Source organism: Schistocerca americana, chromosome 6 (genome assembly GCF_021461395.2).
Source record: "Schistocerca americana isolate TAMUIC-IGC-003095 chromosome 6, iqSchAmer2.1, whole genome shotgun sequence".
NCBI classification, from domain to species: domain Eukaryota; kingdom Metazoa; phylum Arthropoda; class Insecta; order Orthoptera; family Acrididae; genus Schistocerca; species Schistocerca americana.
This window is the reverse complement of record NC_060124.1, coordinates 166195634-166211698: the sequence shown is the minus strand read 5'-3', so window position 1 is coordinate 166211698 and position 16065 is coordinate 166195634. Positions and strand designations below refer to the sequence as shown.

Sequence of the window (16065 nt, the reverse complement as noted above, 5' to 3'; positions counted from 1 at the left end):
TAACTGCCATTTGGTTTCTTAGTGGACCAAAACGCATTCCTAGATCTACATCGATACCCCACTGTCCACCTAACGGCGCATGGCGAATGGCACCCCGTACCACTAGTAGTCATACCCTTTCCTGTTCCATTCTCAAAGAGAACAAGAGAAAAATGGCTATCTATATAACTCCGTATGGGCCCTAATTTTTCGTTTCTTATATTCGTTGTACTTGCGCGCAATGTCTATTGGAGGCAATCACCTTCAAACGCTGGTTCCCTAAATTTTCTGAGTAGTGTTTCTCGAAAAGTATGTCACATGCCCTCCAGGGATTCCCATTTAAGTTCCCGAATCATCTGCGTAACGTCTACATGTCGTTCGAACCTACCGGTAACAAATCTAGCAGCCCGCCTCTGATTTGCTTCGAACTCTTTCATCAATGCGACCTGGTACGGATTCCAAACACTCGGACAGTACTCAAGAATAGGTCGCATTAGCGTCATATATGCGGTTTCCTTTAATGAGGAACCACACTTTCCTAGAATTCTCCCAATAAACCGAAGTCGACCATTCGCCTTTCTTACTACACTCCTCGCATGCTCGTTCCATTTCATATCGATTGGCAACGTCACACCCAAATATTTAAATGCCGTGTCAAGCTGGAGACTACTAATGCTATATCCGAACATTACAGGTTTGTTCTTGCTACTCATCCGCATTTACATTTTTCTACATTTAGAGCTAGCTGCCATTCATCACACCAGCTACAAATTTTGTCTAATTCATCTTGTATCCTCCTTTAATCACTCAAAGACGACACATTAGCATACACCACAGCATCATCAGTGAACAACCACAGATTGCCGCCCACCCTGCCCGCCAAATCATTTATGTATATAGAGAATAAGAGCGGTCCTATCACATTTTCCTGGGACGCTCCCGGCGAGACCCTTGTCTCTGATGAACACTCTCCATCGAGGCAGCATACTATGTTCTATGACTTAAAAAGTCTTCGAGTCACTCACATATTTGTGTACCAGTTCCATATGCTCGCACCTTCGTTAACAGCCTGCAAGGGGGCACCGTGGCCGGCAGGTGTGGCCGTTAGCTTCTAGGCGCTTCAGTCTGGAACCGCGTGACCGCTACGGTCGTAGGTTCGAATCCTGCCTCGGGCATGGATGTGTGTGATGTCCTTCGGTTGGTTAGGTGTAAGTAGTTCTAAGTTCTAGGGGACTGATGACCACAGATGTTAAGTCCCATAGTGCTCAGAGCCATTTGAACCATTTTTTGGGGCGCCGTGCCAACGCTTTCCAGAGATCTAGAAATATGGACTCTGCTTGTTGCCCTTATCAATAGCTCCCAGTATGTCATGTGAGTAAAGGGCAAGCTGAGTTTCGCATGAGCGATGCTTTCTGTAAACATAGCGTTCTTTATGAATTCATTGAATGAATTTGTGACTCAGGAATGGGTACATAACTGGACTTATAGTGCAGCGAGCTGTAGCTGCAAGTGGTGTGCTTGCTCTGTGTTATTGTTAGTAAAAACTTTATACGAACTGACTGGGCAATGCAACTCCCAATACCAATAAAGAAATACAGTCACTGCAAAATATATTCAGACCCTTAGGCACTGAACCCTCTGGCCCTTTTCAAAACTGACAACTTTGGTCCCTATGCACATAAAAAATAAATTAATTTGTCTTACCTCTAAGGCAGCAACGCTTGAACGCGATATATTCTGGTATATATATATATATATATATATATATATATATATATATATATATATATATATATATATATATATATGTGTGTGTGTGTGTGTGTGTGTGTCTGTGCGTGTGTGTGTGTGTTAGCTACAGACTTAGCGGTGTGCAACGCTGCCAGTAATACAGGGTGATTCAAAAAGAATACCACAACTTTAAAAATGTGTATTTAATGAAAGAAACATAATATAACCTTCTGTTATACATCATTACAAAGAGTATTTAAAAAGGTTTTTTTTTTCACTCAAAAACAAGTTCAGAGATGTTCAATATGGCCCCTCCAGACACACAAGCAATATCAACCCGATACTCCAACTCGTTCCACACTCTCTGTAGCATATCAGGCGTAACAGTTTGGATAGCTGCTGTTATTTCTCGTTTCAAATCATCAATGGTGGCTGGGAGAGGTGGCCGAAACACCATATCCTTAACATACCCCCATAAGAAAAAATCACAGGGGGTAAGATCAGGGCTTCTTGTAGGCCAGTGATGAAGTGCTCTGTCACGGGCTGCCTGGCGGCCGATCCATCGCCTCGGGTAGTTGACGTTCAGGTTTCATAACTAACCTTTTTCGTAGGACTCTCCATACAGTTGATTGTGGAATTTGCAGCTCTCTGCTAGCTCTGCGAGTCGATTTTCCTGGGCTGCGAACAAATGCTTGCTGGATGCGTGCTACATTTTCATCACTCGTTCTCGGCCGTCCAGAACTTTTCCCTTTGCACAAACACCCATTCTCTGTAAACTGTTTATACCAACGTTTAATACACCACCTATCAGGAGGTTTAGCACCATACTTCGTTCGAAATGCACGCTGAACAACTGTCGTCGATTCACTTCTGCCGTACTCAATAACACAAAAAGCTTTCTGTTGAGCGGTCGCCATCTTAGCATCAACTGACGCTGACGCCTAGTCAACAGCACCTCAAGCGAACAAATGTACAACTAAATGAAACTTTATAGCTCCCTTAATTCGCCGACAGATAGTGCTTAGCTCTGCCTTTTGTCGATGCAGAGTTTTAAATTCCTAAAGTTGTGGTATTCTTTTTGAATCACCCTGTACTTTGAAAAGTACATGAAATTCTTTTGGCTGATAAATGAAAACGTTTAAGAAAAATTCAGTGTCTTTGAAAAACATATGACCTGGACAGGGATGCGGTACTGATTTGGAAGAATTACTAACGCTGATCTTTTAAATAGTGAAATTGTATCCGAAGTTAAGTTTGACTTTCCAAAACATCTGACAACTGAAATTACATTACTCAGAAAAATTACATCCTTTTTAGTAATTGAGTCACAACAATGAGGTTTATACAGAAAGAATTATCAAACTTCACTAAAAAAGCATAAATACAAATCATCAAAATACTTATACCTGTGTTAACAAATCTTAGAAACATTAGTAAAGGGAATATGTAACTAGCCTCTACATCAAATCTGTTTACGTATATTCCGGGGGTACACAACAATTGCAAATTATCAGTCAACTCATCTACAGTAACGCGCTGGCAAAATTAAAGTTATAAATATTTAACATCTTTACCTTGCTTGCGAGGAGACTTCTGCTTCCACATTCGTATCTCCAATAACACATGTACTCGTAATTCCTAAATTGTAATCTAACACTTGGTGGCTTCAAAGAGCACACCACAAAAACTGCCTATTCCATCCTCTTTCGCTCACAGACAGCTGCCCATTGCAGTGCGCCAAGCGCTCTCTTACTCCAACACTATAATCTCAGACCAGAAGCAGTATCTTTGGCTCTGCGGTCGTGTAGAGTCAGCGATCCGCATTATAAAGCCCATCAGAAACATACATCGTTTATAATATAATAGTTTCATTTTAGTTTACATTAAGGTGCCACATACAAGTGTACCCAAATAGACTCCTTTCTAAACCATGCTGATTCGTGCACATGAGCTTCTCGGTCTCAAGAAAATTTATTATATTCGAACTGAGAACATGTTCAAGGATTCTGTTTCAAACCGATGTTAGGGATACTGGTCTGTAATTTTGTGGGTCCATTCTTTTGCCCTTCTTTTACCCGCAAATATTAGTAAATGTATGATTAATCGGAGCAAGATGAGTTGCAAATGCTGGCTTACGTGTCAAATCGTGGGCCACTGCTTCTTGAATATTGTTTCGAACTTTCTGCCAGTTGGACCAGTGTATAATTTAGTTTAGTTATCAGGTAATTTATACGTTTCTGATCTATCATCAGGCACGCTATGTGCTGAAGTGTGTGTGTGTGTGTGTGTGTGTGTGTGTGTGTGTGTGATGTTTAAACTGCAGTACAAAAAAAAGTACGTAGTACGAAGGTGGGTGAAATGAAAAATGAAGAAAAAGTAAAGGCGGTGTATGGTGACAGGCATTGTATAAATGTAGCAAAGGTTGTTAGCTAGTAGAAGTAAGTGTATCGACTCTCACCTCTGTTTGGCGCAGCACACATCCTGCCGGCCGTGCTGATGGCTTCTATGGGCTACGTGGGGGAGAACGAGGCGCTCGCCGTGGCCATCCTGAGTCTCTCACTGGGCTGCAACGGGGCCGCCACCGTCAGCAACCTCTCCAACCACCACGACCTCGCTCCCAACTACGCAGGTGAGTCCTTCCATCCGCGTATTTCCGCTACACAAAGGTCAGTTTACAGACAGGCGTAATGCACAGGTTAGTAGCACTGGGAACTGGATGACTCAACAACAGCCCCAACATTCATTAAGGACTCGAAAACGGTGCTCTAAACAGCATGTTCTTTAAAATTGAGCATGCGCAGCATCCAGAGTACTGTGATTTTTCAAGACTGGGGACTGTATGCTATGTCACGACAGATGGCCACTTGTTACGACTTCTGCACCACTTGTTACGGCTTCTGCAGTACTTGTTAGCAGCAGGCACAGTGGCTGCGCTAAAGACTCAGACGGCGTGAAGTTTTACAATTATTTATTGAACTTTCTTTACAATTTCTCCCTCGTCATCGCTGTCCAGCCCTTCGGATCCCTCCGTCTGGCTGCTCCTGTGTTGATTCTCCGACAATGCGCGCAACGCACGCCGCTGATCGCACTCGGTAGCCTCAGGCCACCAGTGCTCCGCTGAAGCCAGGATGCCCTGTGGTTGAGATGAACTCAACCGCAGTACGGGTACGCCCACAGAGCCGCGTCGCCGTGCGGTCAGCTGACGACGCCTGCTGCACCGGCGGCTGGGAAGCCGTCAGTCGCGATGTCCGCGAGGTCCCGTCATGGACGGACCACACGCCGCGGGGCCAGGTTGCCGTGAAGTCCGGGCGTCAGTCCCCGGCGGCGCCTGTGACCAAGACCGCGCTGCGGCCGGTCCTGCTGGAAGTTCTCGCTGTAGTTAGGCAGCCATGTTGCTGACCGAACTCGGGCCGCCCTCCAGAGCTGAAGTGACATCTGGCGGCGGACGGATAACTCTTGCGAGCTGGAACAGACTTCCGGAATCGTCACCTACGAAGATTGAACATTCGGACACGGACCACGTCCGTCCTCAGATCCGAACTGATTCCTAATGGCTTCTGTCCGTTGCTGCCTGCGCTCCACTATTTATATCCGGCAGGAGGACGTTTTTCACCCTCGGTGGCAGCTTGTTGTTATTACTCCGCAGTACATTGCAGCATAACTTAGCGTGCTGGCCTCACTTCTCCTTGCTCAGCACTCTCCAGGCTTCGCTCGGCGCTAGGTCTGTGTGTGTCCTGGCGTCAGCTTGTTGGTAGACTGCAACTGTGAGCAAGGCTATCTGTGCTGCGCTTACTTCGCAATGCCGCGATTGCCGACTGCCTCTGTTTTGCCATTCTCCACTGCGTGGAGTAACGCTTACTACGTGTGGCCGCAACAGCTACTACAGAAACTTTAAACGAATGTTCTTGTTGTGGTCTTCAGTCGAAAGATGAGTTTGATGCAGCTCTACATGCTACTCTATCCTGTGGAAGCCTCTTCGTCTCTGAGAAACTACTGAAACTTGAAGTTGGTGATCCCTTGATGCCTCAGAACGTGTCCTACCAAAGAATTCCTTCTTCTAATCAGGTTGTGCCACAAATTCCTCTTCACCCCAATTCTATTCAGTATCTCCTCCACCCATCTACTCTTCAGCATTCATCTGTAGCATCACATTTCGAAAGCCTCTATTTCCTTCTTGTCTAAACTGTTTATCGTCCATGTTTCACATCCATCCATACATGGCTACACTCCTCAAGAACACTTACGGAAAAGACTTCCTGACACTTAAATCTATACTCGTTGTTAACAAATTTCTCTTCTTCAGAAACGCTCTCCTTGCCATTGCCAGTATACATTTCATATCCTCCCTACTTCGACCGTCCTCAGTTATTTTGCTGCCCAAGTAGCAAAACTCAACTACTACTTTAAGTTTCTCAGTTCCTAATCTAATTCTCTCAGCATCACCTGATTTAATTCGACTACATTCAATTATCCTCGTTTTGCCTTTGTTGATCTTAATCTTATATCCTCCTTCCAAGACGCTGTCCATTCCGTTCAACTGTTCTTCAAAACCCTTTGGTGTTCTGACAGAATCACAGTCATTGGCAAACCCCAAGGTTTTTATTTCTTCTCCTTGGATTTTAATTCCTGCTCCAAATCTCTCTTTTGTTTCCTTTACTGCTTGTTCAATGTACAGATTGAATAACATCAGCCGGTCGGTGTGGCTGAGCGGCTCTAGGCGCTACAGTCTGGAACCGCGCGACCGCTACGGTCGCAGGTTCGAATCCTGCATCAGGCATGGATGTGTGTGATGTCCTTAGGTTAGTTAGGTTTCAGTAGTTCTCAGTTCTCGGGGACTGATGACCTCAGAAGTTACGTCCCATAGTGCTCAGAACCATTTGAAAATTTTTTTTGACTACCATTATAACTCTCTGTGCAGATGTCTCACCTCTTACCGACAATCTTGCACTCCCACCATGGTAGGGAAGTACGGGACCCACTGCCCCACCTTGAACGTGCGATATAATGACGCCATTGCAATGATGTCATTGTAAGATGCAAAAATTTAACTCTTCCACTAAAGACAGTTATACCGCTCTACACAGGTAATGCTGTACCGCAACCTGGCACAAACAAGAGAAATACCTCACAAGGGAAACTCCCTGTCGCACCCACTCAGACTCAGTGGTAAAACGGCCGAGTGGGTAGCTCGTCAGAAACTTAACACAGATCAAGCATGACACCAGGAAGAAGAAGTACCGAACTGTCAAAAGAGAAGCAAAAGAGAAACAGTGAACTGTCCGAGCTCAAGACGTGCAACCTCGAGCGCATTGAAGAACCTGACGTCGTGGTTGTGTGGTCACGGTGTTTGACTGTGAAGTAGATCAGTGTTCAAACCTCTCTCATGCCCCTTTTTCTCACAAAATTATGAACTTTCCGCCCGGTCACTGACGTGTTTGTTCTACTTCTGTAATCTTGGCAATTGTCATGCTATACATTGGCAATAGAATATGAGTTATGTGGTAAGAATATATTACTGTCGCAGGTGAATTTTGTGAATAGTGAGAGCAGGTGAGATGCCGCACAGACAGAAATAAAAACAAGAGAAAAACGTGAATGAACTATGTTACAACAAAGGAATTCAATAGTCAAAACTTCCAAAACGGAAAGCAAGAATAATACCATACGGTATATGTGTACGTCTGGAGGCTCGTTGTTGGAAACGGACGTTACACTTAGACACACATACAAATTTGAATACAACGCACACACATGTCAATGACCAGACGGGCAGTTCATAATTTTGTGAAAAAAGAAAATTACTTGTCACGAGAGAGATCTGAACGCAGGTCTCCCCCTTCGCAGTGCAACAAAATAGTTCAAATGGCTCTGAGCCAGCATCGCACGCGGAGTGCAAGCTGAGCTTAATATCTGCAGCATAGTGCCCAGAGTCGATCGCGGTCCTCTGGTTTGGAGCCGTGTGGAGGGTCTAAACCAGAGGCTCAGACGACTCTGCGACTATAATGGTTGCAAATTCATCGACCTCCGTTATTGGGTGGAGAACTGTAGGGCCCCCCTAGACAGGTCAGGCGTGCACTACACACCGGAAGCAGCTACTAGGGTAGCAGAGTACGTGTGGCGTGCACACGGGGGTTTTTTAGGTTAGAGGGACCCCCCCTTGGGCGAAACGATAAAATACCTGACGGCTTACCAGAGAGGACATTATCATCGTTGATAAAGAACGTCCGTCCTCAGAGACCAAAAACAGGAAAAGTTAACGTAATATTGGTAAACTGCAGGAGTATCCAGGGCAAGGTTCCTGAATTAGTATCTCTTATTGAAGGAAATAGTGCGCATATAGTATTAGGAACGGAAAGTTGGTTAAAACCGGAAGTGAACAGTAACGAAATCCTAGACACAGAATGGAATATATACCGCAAGGATAGGATAAACGCCAATGGTGGAGGAGTATTTATAGCAGTAAAGAATTCAATAATATCCAGTGAAGTTATTAGCGAATGCGAATGTGAAATAATCTGGGTTAAGTTAAGTATCAAAGGTGGGTCAGATATGATAGTCGGATGCTTCTATAGACCACCTGCATCAGCAACCGTAGTAGTTGAGCGCCTCAGAGAGAACCTGCAGAACGTCGTGAAGAAGTTTCGTGATCATACTATTGTAATAGGGGGAGACTTCAATCTACCAGGTATAGAATGGGATAGTCACACAATCAGAACTGGAGCCAGGGACAGAGACTCTTGTGACATTATCCTGACTGCCTTGTCCGAGAATTACTTCGAGCAGATAGTTAGAGAACCAACTCGTGAAGCTAACGTTTTAGACCTCATAGCAACAAATAGACCGGAACTTTTCGACTCCGTGAATGTAGAAGAGGGTATCAGTGGTCATAAGTCAGTGGTTGCATCAATGACTACAAGTGTAATAAGAAATGCCAAGAAAGGAAGGAAAATATATTTGCTTAACAAGAGTGATAGGGCACAAATCGCAGAATATCTGAGTGACCACCATCAAACGTTCATTTCTGAGGAAGAGGATGTGGAACAAAAATGGAAAAAATTCAGAAACATCGTCCAGTACGCCTTAGATAAGTTCGTACCGACTAAGGTCCAAAGCGAGGGGAAAGATCCACCGTGGTATAACAATCATGTACGAAAGGTACTACGGAAACAAAGAAAGCTTCATCATAGGTTTAAGAGTAGTCGAATCATAGCTGATAAGGAAAAGCTGAACGAAGCGAAAAAGAGCGTAAAGAGAGCAATGAGAGAAGCATTCAACGAATTCGAACATAAAACATTGGCAAACAATCTAAACAAGAACCCTAAAAAGTTTTGGTCATATGTAAAATCGGTAAGCGGATCTAAATCCCCTATTCAGTCACTCGTTGACCACGATGGCACCGAAACAGAGGACGACCGAAGAAAGGCAGAAATACTGAATTCAGTGTTCCGAAACTGTTTCACTGCGGAAAATCGTAACACGGTCCCTGACTTCAGCCGTCGCACGGACGCCAAAATGGAAAATATTGAAATAAACGATATCGGAATTGAAAAACAACTGCTATCACTTAGTAGCGGAAAAGCATCCGGACCAGACGAGATACCCTTAAGATTCTACAGTGATTATGCTAAAGAACTTGCCCCCTTTCTATCAGCAATTTATCGTAGATCGCTGGAAGAACGTAAAGTACCTAGCGACTGGAAGAAAGCGCAGGTCGTTCCCATTTTCAAGAAGGGTCATAAATCAGATGCGAATAATTATAGGCCTATTTCGCTTACGTCAATCTGTTGTAGAATAATGGAACATGTTTTGTGTTCTCGTATTATGACGTTCTTAGATAATACAAACCTCCTTCATCATAACCAACATGGATTCCGCAAACAGAGATCATGTGAAACTCAGCTCGCCCTATTTGCCCAAGAAATTCACAGTGCCGTAGACACTGGCGAGCAGATTGATGCCGTATTCCTGGACTTCAGGAAGGCATTTGATACGGTTCCGCACTTACGTTTAGTGAAAAAAATACGAGCTTACGGAATATCGGACCAGGTTTGTGATTGGATTCAGGATTTCCTAGAAGAAAGAACACAACATGTCATTCTTAACGGTTCAAAATCTGCAGATGTAGAGGTAATTTCGGGAGTACCGCAGGGAAGCGTGATAGGACCTTTATTGTTTACAATATACATAAATGACTTAGTTGACAACATCGGTAGCTCCGTGAGGCTATTTGCAGATGACACGGTTGTCTACAAGAAAGTAGCAACATCAGAAGACTCGTACGTACTCCAGGAGGACCTGCAGAGGATTAATGCATGGTGCGACAGCTGGCAGCTTTCCCTAAACATAGATAAATGTAATATAATGCGCATACATAGGGGCAGAAATCCATTCCAGTACGATTATGCCATAGGTGGTAAATCATTGGAAGCGGTAACGACCGTAAAATACTTAGGAGTTACTATCCGGAGCGATCTGAAGTGGAATGATCACATAAAACAAATAGTGGGAAAAGCAGGCGCCAGGTTGAGATTCATAGGAAGAATTCTAAGAAAATGTGACTCATCGACGAAAGAAGTAGCTTACAAAACGCTTGTTCGTCCGATTCTTGAGTATTGCTCATCAGTATGGGACCCTTACCAGGTTGGATTAATAGAAGAGATAGACATGATCCAGCGAAAAGCAGCGCGATTCGTCATGGGGACATTTAGTCAGCGCGAGAGCGTTACGGAGATGCTGAACAAGCTCCAGTGGCGGACGCTTCAAGAAAGGCGTTACGCAATACGGAGAGGTTTATTATCGAAATTACGAGAGAGCACATTCCGGGAAGAGATGGGCAACATATTACTACCGCCCACATATATCTCGCGTAATGATCACAACGAAAAGATCCGAGAAATTAGAGCAAATACGGAGACTTACAAGCAGTCGTTCTTCCCACGCACAATTCTTGAATGGAACAGGGAAGGGGGAATCAGATAGTGGTACAATAAGTACCCTCCGCCACACACCGTAAGGTGGCTCGCGGAGTATAGATGTAGATGTAGATGTAGAGCACTATGGGACGTAACATCTATGGTCATCAGTCCCCGAGAACTTAGAACTACTTAAACCTAACTAACGTAAGGACATCACACAACACCCAGTCATATCACGAGGCAGAGAAAATCCCTGACCCCGCCGGGAATCGCACCTGGGAACCCGGGCGCGGAAAGCGACAACGCTACCGCACGACCACGAGCTGCGGACGCAGTGCAACACCGTGACCACATGACTAAGACGCCGTAGCTCTTGAAATTCGCTCGATGCTGCACATCTTGAGCTTGTACTGTTTACTCTTCCTATTTTGCTTCTTTTTTCACGGTTCAGTACACCTTTTTCCTGTTTTCATGCTTGATCTGTCCTCAGTACTTGACGAGCTATTCACTGGACCATCTTACCACTAAATCTGAGAGGTGTGCGATGGGGAGTCTCCCTTGTGAGTAGTGTGTTCGCCGCAACTCAAGGTGTCGGTCAATTGCGCCGACGAAATACACTGTGGAAATTCCGAAGCGACATCTGACGTCTAGTCAGAGAACCAAACTTACAACTAGCCCGTCGAGAAAGCCCAAAACAACACAATTTTTAGAAGCATAAATTATGTGATAAGTCACGTTGCGGTGCCCAAGTGTTCGTCAAACCAAAGACGTATTCTCATCATGAAGAACTCGAAGGAAGAGCAACAGTTGGTTACCAAGGACGTTGAAATGAACATCTTGGTTCACCCAAGTCGTGGTACTTAAAGTACCCCGAAAACATCACGGAACGACTGCGGGACTGGACTACACACTCCACACGCTGGGTGTTAAACACCTTATTGGACTGCTGGTGCACTCGACGGCTCACTTCATCTGAAACGAAACAGAATGGCAACTCGTTGAACCACGCTGCACGCCTCGAGTCATCCTCTGCCCACTGTCTGTGTTGTTTGACCCACTGTGGACATGCAGCTCCTTGTGCTGCTGTGACCAGCCGACCTTTTGCGAACAGCGCGATCCCAGATGTCTGTGGCATGCAGTTGCTGTTGCAGTGTCCGGTCGGAAACTCAGATGCACCTGCATACAGAGACAGCAGAAATTATCATCAGTTTTGGAACCGATTACCATTGACAATGGTTAACACCCGTCTGCAGTCCCTGTCGGTTGGGATCTTCTTATGAGCACTGTTCTTACACTGTTCGTTGCAGACAGTCCGTGTTGGAACACCAGCAAATGGAGCAATTTCATTCATGGTGTCGTCACAGGCTCGTCAGAACACGACAGACGCTTTCTGCCATTCAGGCACATCTCCACATCAACCACCTTACTGCGTGCATACACCCTACTGACACACACACACACACACACACACACACACACACACACACACACACACATACTACACTGGCTGCACTACACTTCCTACAGCTCTTACAAGCGACTAGTGAGCACGTTTTGAACGGACCTACTTATAGTTTCTCCAGTCAATTTACATTTGTTCTTCCAAAATGTGTACATTGTGGAAGAGTCCTAGTCGTGACTCAAGAGTATTAGCGTATAGCTAAATTAAAGATATATATTTTTATTTGTGTGGAACAGAAGTTTCTATGAGGAGGAGTCAAGCCAATACAGCTCTAACTGAATTTGAACCATGCAGCTCCATGACTGCTATGAAAAATAAAGAGCGTTTCACTCACTAGCTATTTTCCCGGAAAACTGATTCCACCCTGAGTTTTTTTTTTACTAACTATATTCCGTATTGTTTTACTAATTTAGAAGTCTAAGATATTCTACGAAATACTGTGCTGTAACGAAGGATTTTCCTTGTTATTTGTTGCCGTTTTGTTTCACTCTGAGCGCAGTGCTCTGAAGCTTAAAAGTGTCTTGCTTTTTTTTTTTTTTTTCTTCCAGGATCTCTGTACGGTATAATGAACGCAATCGGCACCTGCACTGGTTTCATCTTCCCGGCCGTCGTCGGGTACATCTTAGAAGGAGGTGTAAGTACAAATAAAGAATTAAAAGTCCACCTGACGGCTGCTTTCGGCATTATTACCCAGAGTCTCACAAGCAAACGCACCTGCACAACAGCACACGAGCCTTATTCAGGTAATCATCACTACAGCTCTCACGAGGAATGTGCGAGATGCACTCTCAACAGTTTCCTTCATTCATCGAACAGTCAATGTGAGTTATTTCTGCAGTGTACCCAGAACGACCTGCAGAGACCTTTCCACGAAACTCGGAATGTAACCACTGCCGCTCAGTACAGCCATTCCTTAATTAAATTTGTCATAATCCAAACACTTCGTTTTCAGACCAACAGCTCGATTCATAGAATCAGTACCAGAAATGAGAACAAACTTCATAAAGATTTAAAGTCACTTACTTTGGCCAGCAAGGCATCTATGATTCATGAACAGGCATTTTCAGTGGTATTGAAGCAGCTATAACGCGAAATTAATAAACGAATCTTCACATGTTGACATGATATGTGATAACAAAATCGAGTAAATTTAAAAAGAACTTGGCTGTACCAGCCTATTTAATTAGTATGGCGTTGCACGCTCTCTGGCCTGGACGCATGCACAGACTCGGAAAAGAAAATTGTAAATTGGTGGTAAGTTCCTATGGGACCAAACTGCTGAGGTCATCGGTCCCTAGTCTTACACACCACTTAATCTAACTTAGGCTACCTTACGCTAAGGACAACACACACACACCCATGCCCGCGGGAGGACTCGAACGCCCGACGGGGGGAGCCGTGTGAACCGTGGCAAGGCGCCCAAGACCGCGCGGCTACCCAGCGTGGCACAGACTCGGTTGGGAAGGGTGTCATAAAGCAGTTGTATCCTCTCCTGAAGCTAAATGGTACGTCACTGATGTAACTCGTCCTTGATATCCTGGATGCTCGATGTGGGATGTAGTTGACGTCCGAGCAAGGTCCCACATGTGTTCTATTAGGGACAGGTGTGGATACCATGCGGATGACTGGACTGCCTCAACAACATGCAGACGGTTAGAGACACGTGTCATGTGTATACGAGAATCGTTCTGTTGAAAAACGTTGCCAGGCTACTGTCGACTGAGAGATAACACATGAGGACGCGGGATGTCCGTGATGTGTTCAGACAGAATTCCCTCAATCTCTACCATCCGTGACCGGAAGTCATACCTGATGGCTCACCACACCTCGATGCCTCCAAAACATAGGAAACATAGGACTTCTCCCTAGGTCGGCGCCATACTCGCAATCATTGGTCTTCCAGGGATAGTGCAGAACTGTGATTCATCGCTGAACACAGTGTGACGCCATTCATCAGCACTCCATACTTCACAGTCACGGCACCAATCCTACTGTAGGCGTTTGTCTGGTGGTGTTAACAGCAGACCACACGTGGGACGGTAGCTGCCTAGTGCGGCTGCTGCTAGGCTCCAACCAACGGTGCGGGATGACACAGGATATTACACTGAGTCCATTACCTGTTCTCGGATGGCAGTCACAAATCTGAAGAGGTTACGATGTGCTAGGTGCACAGTACGGCGTTGCGCCCTTTTGGTAGTCAGACGTGGTCGAGCGGAACCTTCACGATGAGCATAGCTTCCCTCGCGTTCCTATGCAGTCCAACATTGGGACACTGTCACATGCGAATGTCCCGCAAAGATCTGGATGTACCAAGATTCAACCAGCTGGCCACATGGAGACACACAGCGAGGCCCCTTTCAAGCTCTGCCAAGTGCTGATATCGCTGTCTCACACGAGTACGTCGCATCTGCGCGTCCTTCTCAGTGATCTCTCAACATCTGTTGCTCTTTACGCCCCTTATATTCCCTACCAGCCCTGGCAACGACACTAAACATGATCAACGTTAACGCACTCTGATGGCCGTTCTACCAATCACACAAAACTGGAAATCTGATCATTTATATACCCGCCGATGATGTGTGCGTGTACAAAGTTACACTGCCATCCGATCATGTCTTCTGGGTGCTTCACGTTTTTTTGTCAGGCAGTGTACATAGAACGTACGTTTCAGGAAGGGTTGGACAACATATTACTTCCTCCCACACACGTCTCGCAAAATGTTCACGATGAGAAAATCAGATAAATCACAGTTCGTATGGGGGTCTACCGACATTCACTCTTCCCACGCATTATCCATGTACGACACTGGAAAGAGGGACAATGATGGTAGTACTGGCAATACCTTCTGCCACACATCTTAAGATTGCTTACGGTCTATAAATGGAGGTGTGAAATTGTGACTGGGTAGTCGTCGTTCTTCGTTACAAATGACTCGGTCAGAACATTCAACAGATCTGGGGCAACAGCACAGCGAACACGTCAAACAGCATCCCACTTTTTGTACAAAATTCTCCATAACGAGTCGAAAAACTGATCATGTAAGACTCTGTACTTGATGTAACCATATTTATGTCTTGTTTTGTTGCAGAATACCTTAGAGCAGTGGCGAATCATCTTCTTCATCGGGTCTGGACTGTATCTCGTCAGCGGTCTCGTGTTTATCTTCTTTGGCTCTGCTGAGACACAGCCTTGGAACTTCAAGAAAAAGGAGGAAGCGACTCCTTCTTGATATGTGCGCCAAACACTGCACATCCCCCGCTGCATGCAAAGCCAGTACAAACATGCTATTGCGGCAATAAAGTTCTCAGATTACACTTATGTTTGTATTATTCATCCACTACAATTTAGTTCACCAATAATTGACACTGGAAGCAATTATTATTTATATGTTTTTGTACCAGATCCAACGTAAAATGACCACCAGAGACACAGACTTGGGAATTATAAGGATAAACAACAAAACACACCTTCTCACCCTACAAGTGAAGTATCACATTCACAAAACTGTAACAGAGAAGGAGAAATTCCTAAATTATGAGGCCTGTCTGGCAAACTACACACTTTTTAAACTAATACAGCACATACTATAATACAAAATATAGATGACTGCACTTCTACACATATATCAACCACTTACTAGATATCCTCCTCACCCCACCACTCACCGCTGAAATTTCATTCACCACTACCCATCACCTCCCTGTTGCTTTTCTTATAATCACTCTTCGTCATACACACACACACGACTACGAACAAAAAGAATAAATTGAACAAGTTGGTAACACTCACAACCAACACTGAGAAGAAATGAATAAACACAATCAATGTGCTGAGTATAGAACACGTGAAACTACAATACTGATCTCTCGTTAATGTTCACAGAAGCCAAGTGAAGTGGAAATAACATCAATGCAGTGTAAGTAAAAATGTATTTAAAAAAGGCGAGAAATTGTCAAAAATGGATGCGCAACTAAACTT

The 16065-nt window shown here is 44.7% G+C and overlaps 1 protein-coding gene across 1 annotated transcript in view; it reads left to right on the top strand.

Annotated features, from left to right (window-relative positions):
- Positions 1–15316, top strand: part of LOC124620030 (putative inorganic phosphate cotransporter) — a 150428-nt gene extending 135112 nt beyond the window's left edge. The window contains exons 8-10 of the mRNA XM_047146696.1: positions 4184–4339; positions 12636–12721; positions 15176–15316. Coding sequence (XP_047002652.1) covers positions 4184–4339; positions 12636–12721; positions 15176–15316 — 383 coding nt within the window. The remainder of the gene's footprint in view (positions 1–4183; positions 4340–12635; positions 12722–15175) is intronic.
- Positions 15317–16065: the final 749 nt, after the last annotated feature.